The 7,316-nt window shown below is 42.4% G+C and overlaps 1 protein-coding gene across 3 annotated transcripts in view; it reads left to right on the top strand.

Annotated features, from left to right (window-relative positions):
• Positions 1-6,533, top strand: part of slc29a1a (solute carrier family 29 member 1a) — a 64,831-nt gene extending 58,298 nt beyond the window's left edge. For 2 of the 3 annotated variants that reach the window (XM_064932697.1, XM_064932696.1), the window contains exons 6-13: positions 165-299; positions 446-543; positions 1,016-1,100; positions 1,291-1,406; positions 1,518-1,626; positions 1,864-1,949; positions 4,864-5,063; positions 5,328-6,533. In XM_064932697.1, coding sequence (XP_064788769.1) covers positions 165-299; positions 446-543; positions 1,016-1,100; positions 1,291-1,406; positions 1,518-1,626; positions 1,864-1,949; positions 4,864-5,063; positions 5,328-5,439 — 941 coding nt within the window. In that variant the 3' untranslated portion in view covers positions 5,440-6,533. The remainder of the gene's footprint in view (positions 1-164; positions 300-445; positions 544-1,015; positions 1,101-1,290; positions 1,407-1,517; positions 1,627-1,863; positions 1,950-4,863; positions 5,064-5,327) is intronic. The other variant, XM_064932698.1, reaches the window with a different exon arrangement.
• The last annotated feature ends 783 nt before the right edge of the window (positions 6,534-7,316 follow it).

The following is a 7,316-nucleotide window of genomic DNA, read 5'->3' on the forward strand; positions in this document are numbered from 1 at the left end:
CTCTGTGATGTTCTCATTGGTTTCGCTTTATTTTTCTTGTGTTGCTGATATAAACCTCTTGCCCTCTCCTTTGCTTTTAAATGTATTACTCCCTCCTATATCCAACATCTGCAATCACTCATTCTCTCTCTACTTTGACTTAATTAAATTTTTTCTCTCCCCAGCGTTTGGGGCAGTGCTGCAGGGCAGTTTGTTTGGTCTGGCTGGGATGCTGCCGGCCTCCTACACTGCACCTATCATGAGTGGACAGGGCCTCGCCGGGACTTTCGCTGCCTTCTCTATGATCTGTGCCCTGGCCAGTACGTCTGACACACACTCAAAACACACACACCACTGCTCTCAAAACTTTCCATAACACTCCCACCAGGTCCATAACTCATATCCCAGGATGAGAATAGTAAGCACTTCCAGGTCATGACCCTGTATTCTCTTTGTGTGTGTTTAGGTGGCTCGGCCCTACAGGACAGTGCCTTTGGCTACTTCATCACAGCGTGCGTGGTCGTCTTCCTGGCCATCTTGTCCTACTTCGCTCTGCCCAGAATGGTGAGACCTCAACTAACACACTATTGACCCCTACTAGTGTGTTCTGCCTAATGGAATGCTCTGACCTCAAAATGCTAGTTCACTCTGTCAGACAAGTTGTCATTGGCTCAACAATGTTATCTGAGGGAAGCCTTTAGTAGTGTGTAGCATTGTATAGCCTCCCTGGCCTGTATCCATAATGTGTCCTTACATGCAGCTATATAGATAGATAGATGCAGTAACCTGATAATAGTATGTTGGGGTGTTAACCCCCATGTCCTGGCTAAATTCCCAATCTGGCCCTCATACCATCATGGACACCTGATCCCCAGCTTCCACTTGGCTTCATTCATCCCCTTTCCTCCCCCCTGTAAACTCATCCCCAGGTCGTGGCTGTAAAAGCAAATGGTTCTCAGTCAACTTAGCTACCCTAAAGTAAGGGTAATTAAAACAAATGTGCTGATTTTTGTTAATGTCTCTCCCAACCTCGCAGGACTTTTTCCAGTACTACCTAGAAAGCAATGGATCCAGGCCAGCCGGCAGAGATGAAGAGAACAAGATGGACCTTTTGGAAAAAGGTGCAGATGGAATGTAACGTTGAGAAATGTTTCTCATTTGCTGTGTAGTGGTGTACTCTGAATCTGCCCAGGGATCACTGGGTTTATACTACAATAGATATTTTGCTTGTTTATATATGCTCTTTGACCTAATTCTCAGTGCTTTTCTTCCAAGTTGTGCATTTATCTTTGCATATCCACCTGTGTAAAGCTAACAGCAAAAGGGGATGTTGTGTGACAGACAGCCCAGCACAGAATAGGCCGGTGGTCAGTCCGACAGAGGAGGAAACCAGGTCCAACATATCTGTGTTTGCCATCTTTAAACGGGTAAGGGACCGGCACAAAGATGATATAAACAAAGTAGTCCTCCCAAGTGAGGGAATTGGTGGTGGGGCCTAAAACCCCCTACCGATGTCCTGATGTTGTGGTCTTCTGTAGATCTGGGTAATGGCCCTTTCTGTGTGCTTCGTGTTCACCATCACCATCGGAACATTCCCTGCAGTCACAGTTGACGTCAGGTCCACCGTGGCCGATGGGGGAGCCTGGGGTGAGTGTCTTAAGGGAAAGTTTTTATTGACTGTGTTTTGCTGTATTAATGGCTTGTGAAAAGCCAGAGACCAGCATACAGGCTCATAGCATTAATCCTCTCAAAACTGGCAAGGACAATGCCGAACATCTGCCTTTCTGCCGATTTTGCTGTAATGGGTTCCAGTACGATTTAAGAGTCTGTGAGGACTGTAGTCTTATTCGCCATGCGGCTGCTGCTGTTCCTTTGTCTCCACAGATAAATACTTCATCCCTGTGTCGTGTTTCCTGCTCTTCAATGTGATGGACTGGGCAGGCAGAAGTCTGACGGCCGTGTGTATGTGGGTGAGTCTGAAGCCCTGAGCACTTTCCACTAACACTGGCTCAAACAGACAAAGGTTTGTTAGTGTAGATTCCCACCTAACATCTGTGCTCCCCTGAAATGGTTCCCCCTGGCCTGACCAATTGTTCCCCTTGGCCGACTTCTTTGCCGTTTCACTGGAACATGGATCAGAATGTCTTGGCGTCTCATCACTCTGAAGAGGAGAGGATTAGACTGACGACTCCCATGACAACAGTATCATACATGATGACACAACAAATTAATTTCTGGCTTTTGTTTAAAAATACCATCTGAAATGTGTTAAATCTAAATTATCAGCCCAAATCTGATCTGGATTACTGCCTGATGATGTCATAATGTCATGGGGTTGTAACCCTCTCCACAGTTGAAAACATATTGCCGAGACATCAATCGTTCAGAATTCTCTGGAAAATCTGGAACACTTTGATGTGTAGGCCAGTGGTTTGTATTGGAAAAAATCCCTTGTGTTTTTAGGATGAAGAGGTTGTGTGACTGCTGAAAGAAGTGTATTTGGAGGGGTAGGTGAGGAGTGGCTCATGGTGACACTGAAGACCCCCTATTGATTTGGACTAGTTTCCTGTTGTAAATAGGTCACATGACTGGGGCTGTAACAGCTGTGCGACTGGGGCTGTAACAGTGTGCGATTCACTGGCTGAGAGTTGCTGTAGAGATATATACAGGTAACTGTCAAAATAAAGGAAACACTGACATAGTGTCTTAATAGGGCGTTGGGCCACCACGAGTCAGAACAGCTTCAATGCGCCTTGTCATAGATTCTACAAGTGTCTGGAACTCTATTGGAGGGATGTGACACCTTTCTTCCACAAGAAATTCCATCATTTTGTGTTTTGTTGATGGTGGTGAAAAACGCTGTCTCAGGCGCCACTCCAGATTTTCCCATAAGTTTCCAATTGGATTGAGATCTGGTGAGTGACACACACACACACACTTTAAATGCCCTATGCTTCTTTGAGACCCCTATGGTAGCCAAAATAATGGGGAACTGGGCATTTTTATACATAATGTTAATTGCTTAATTAACTCAGGAACCATACCTGTGTGGAAGCACCTGCTTTCAATATACACTGAACAAAAGTATTGTTGGTGTTGGTCCCAAGTGTTGGTCCCATGTTTCATGAGCTGAAATAAAAGATCCCCAAAATGTTTCACGTTATTTTATGGACAGTCATGCTACGGACAACAAACACGATGGCAATTTTATCGATGGCAATTTGAATGCACAGAAATAACCTGACGAGAACCTTGAGGCCCGTTTATTATTATTTATTTTTTAGGGGGGGGGGTCTGTGATCAACAGATTCATATCTGTATTCCCAGTCATGTGAAATCCATAGTTTAGGGCCTAATGAATTTCCTCATAGGAACTGTAGCTCAGTAAAATCTTTGAAATTGATGTGTTTTATATTTTTGTTCAGCATACTTTGTATCCCTCATTTACTCAAGTGTTTCCTTTATTTTGGAACTTACTCGTAGATGGTGTTTTATTTCATTCTGTGGGTTTCTATTTAATTCTACCTCAGCTCCCCCCCTTCCACTTCAATCCTATGATTACTGTATAATATAATGATGGGCTGAGTACACAGTGCACTGTTACCTTACAGTACATTCAGTTGGCTAGAGGTTCATTCCTTAAATTCTGATTAAGTGTACATTTGCATTGCGACCCATTTCTATTAAAGGAAATTGCTTTAATTCACTACAAGTTGGCTACCCTCAAAGTCAGCGGAAAACGTGGATGGAATCACAGAATCCCAACATTAAAATAAACAACAATTGTTTTTTTTTTAAATTGAACATTAACAAAATGCATCAGTGATTCGTATTTTCCTGCAACTTTCTGAACCGGCACAGGAATACCCGTCTGTGTGCGCGGTGCGCGCTTATGTCTACACTCTGTCGAGCCGTTAGTGATGGTGCTAATGATAACCTTTCTTCTGGTAGAGATGGAAAGGCTTTCCCAAAAAACTTCTCAATTAAATGTTAACTACACAGTAGCCTCTGCCTGGCAGAGTATCATGGTTATTTACGTCAATCAAGTGGCTTTGTTTTGCAAACTCTGCAATCACATGAGCGCAACAGAAACATTGCTAACCAAACAGTCTCTTGCTGGGGCAGGGTTGAGTTAAAGGGTAACTACACCCAAAAATGAACATTTCTTACATTTCTTCCAGACCTCAAAATATGTCTCCTGATGTGGTTTAAGCATTGTTGTGGACTTAGATTTTTTTTATTAGAGAAGTGTGATTTTGAGAGCAAGAAACTTGGAAAAACTAAATCAAATTTTGGGGTGGAAAATTAAACAATGTTTAAATGGATTTCCTAGGGCCCTACCAATTGAAATAATCAAATCCAGTGCCATTAAGCTTGGCCAGGGGTGGTTTAGTTGAATTATTTAACCAAGAAAATGTTTAGGTGTCTCTTTATACAGCACTGCATTTTATTAGCTTAGCTCTGCGGTGAAGCGTATAGTAGGCCCTATATTATGTAATAGAGTTTATTAGCTTAGCTCCGCGGTGAAGCGTATAGTAGGCCCTATATTATGTAACACAGTTTATTAGCTTAGCTCCGCGGTGAAGCGTACAGTAGGCCCTATATTATGTAACAGAGTTTATTAGCTTAGCTCCGTGGTGAAGCGTATAGTAGGCCCTATATTATGTAACAGAGTTTATTAGCTCGTTGAGAAGATCAGTTGATTTCTCTTGTTTTCTCTGAATTATGTTTCTCATGGTTTCATTTGAAAGTCATTGCAGAGTTTTGTGAGTTCACTGACTCCTTGTCTAAGCTATTTATTGGAATGTGTGTGTGTGTTAATATGATGCACAATATAATGGTGGAGTGGATCTGTATTATAATGTTGACGTGTACTCCCTTCAGCCCGGTAAGGACAGCATCATCCTGCCAGTTATGGTGGGTCTCCGTGTGGTCTTCGTGCCTCTCTTCATGCTGTGTAACGTCCAGCCCAGGAACTACCTTCCCGTGCCGTTCGCCCACGACGCCTGGTACATCCTCTTCATGATCTTCTTCTCCTTCAGCAACGGATACCTGGCCAGCCTCTGCATGTGCTTCGGACCAAAGTAAGGCCATTGCCAGTGGCAAATACGGCATAGTTCTCAACCCTCTGGTTCCTCAAATTGAAAGCTGACAGTAATTGCAGTCAGTACTCAAGCGGTACTCCATAGAAGGGAACCATAGCTTGCCGGTTCCTGCAAACACGTGTTGAGAAACACTGTACTACCACACGCTACTCACGACAAAGACATTGCACTGTTTCATCAAGGTGTGTACAGTCCTCTTTTCTCCTCCTAGTCATGTTTTCTCCCTCCTGTGTTTCCATACAGGAAAGTGGCACAACACGAAGCGGAGACAGCCGGCGCCATCATGGCGTTCTTCCTGTCTCTGGGTTTGGCTCTGGGAGCAGCCCTGTCCTTCGTCTTCAGAATCATTATCTAGACCCAAAACACCCCTGAACACTTTCTTCTAACCAACCTGCCGTGGAGGAAGTGATGGTTTGGAGGAGGTGGTGAACTTTTCTGTTAATTGATTTGTTCTTCTCACACGGGAGCAACGCTAGTACACTCAGAAGCAGCCAGCCTCCGAGAGTCTGTGCTTCCCCTCCTGCCACTGACTGATGATACTCTTTCATTATGAAAGAATGCAAAGTTCATTTAGTTCAGCTGCCTATGTTACTGCTCTCATATCTTGTTCTAGTTGCCAACATCTATAATGTCTCTCATCCTCCAAGGACCATGGTGGAAGACAGGAGTTCTCTCCACTCAAGGGATTATTTCAGTTTATTGATCAAAATGCCACTATGAGCCATGTATATTTATATGGATTGTGAAACTACCTGGATTCTTCTGTCTTGGTGTGTGTTATCAATGAATTGTATAGGCATTCTAAATCTCAATGGAGTTTTACCAGCCTACGTCGGTGTGTAAATGCTCATTGTGGTATAGCCTTGCCATGTAAAGGTATTTTCTAGTATTTGAATATCTTTACCACAGTGACATATGTAGCTATTAATTACATGTGTTGTGCTAGTGAATGAGGGTAGGAGAGTTTGTAAACTCACCTCATTTGTTCTGCCAGTTTGACATTATTTTTTTATTTTTATTATCAAAACATTTTGTATCAGATCTAGTTCTGAGTGCTCTATTTTAAAACCGGATTGGCACAAGATAAATTCGCCTGGTTCGTCTCAATCAGGTTGTTTTTATGAATAAAAAGAAAAAGAATGCAACGTGCCAAGGGCTTTAAAGTACGACAAAATATTTTGCTGTGCAACCTTTTTAATTTGGGCGCACCAGTGCAACAAACATCTGTGTGTGTTCATAATTGTAATAAGTCTTTGCTCTACTGTTGTTTCCCAAGCGCATAATCGTTAGCGTCATGCTTGCACCATTACTACAGCGAAAACGGCTTGTTTCTAGCCCAAACAGTTGGAAAGATCTTTGGCCCATATTACTGGTGGAAAGTTTTTTTTATCTTCCTGTAAAGGATTGGGGGGGGCTGCATTTTTACATTCATAAACCCTTCTAAAACTCTTTGTGGGCCGTGTCCCATTTGTTTTACACCTTGTTCAGTAATGGTTGTTACCTGATTAGCTAGCGAGCCAACAACCTGGTAACTTTACCAGTATAGCCAAACATTTGGGGGCACCAAAAGAAAATAATTGCTATGATCATTGAACTACTGAAAAAGCTAAGAATGAATGGCCGATTTCTTACACCTCATCACAAACTTGACGTTTCTAAAGAGACCTTGAAAATGTTCATGTAATTCATCTCAATAGGAAAATGGTGCTTTTACATACTGTAGAAGCTTCTTTCCACAATTGACTTTTACATTTCAATGAACAGATGTATTTATAGGGTTACATCCTGGGCACTAGGTAGCCTAGCTGTTTAGATCGTTCGGCCGTAACCAAGGTTGCTAGTTCGAGTCTCTGAGACTAAATGAAATCTGTCTGTGCCCTTAAGCAAGGCCCTTAAGCAAGGCACTTAACCCTAATTGCTCCTTTAAGTCACTGGATAAGAGCTTCTGCTAAATTAAAAGTCAGTGTGCTTCAGACTTAGCAAGAATTCATATTGGCTAGACCTGAAATGATATAAAATGTTCTGGTGCTCCAGTGGTACTGATGAATGTTATTTTAGAGTCATGAATGTGCCTGTTACATTTTAAAGTTGCAATGGACTTATTTTTATTACCCATTCTCCAATATGCATCCTATTAACAGCCATTTATTACCCATTCTCCAATATGCATCCTATTAACAGCCATTTATTACCCATTCTCCAATATGCATCCTATTAACAGCCATTTATTAC

The sequence above is a fragment of the Oncorhynchus masou genome, chromosome 23, assembly GCF_036934945.1.
Source record: "Oncorhynchus masou masou isolate Uvic2021 chromosome 23, UVic_Omas_1.1, whole genome shotgun sequence".
NCBI classification, from domain to species: Eukaryota; Metazoa; Chordata; class Actinopteri; order Salmoniformes; family Salmonidae; genus Oncorhynchus; species Oncorhynchus masou.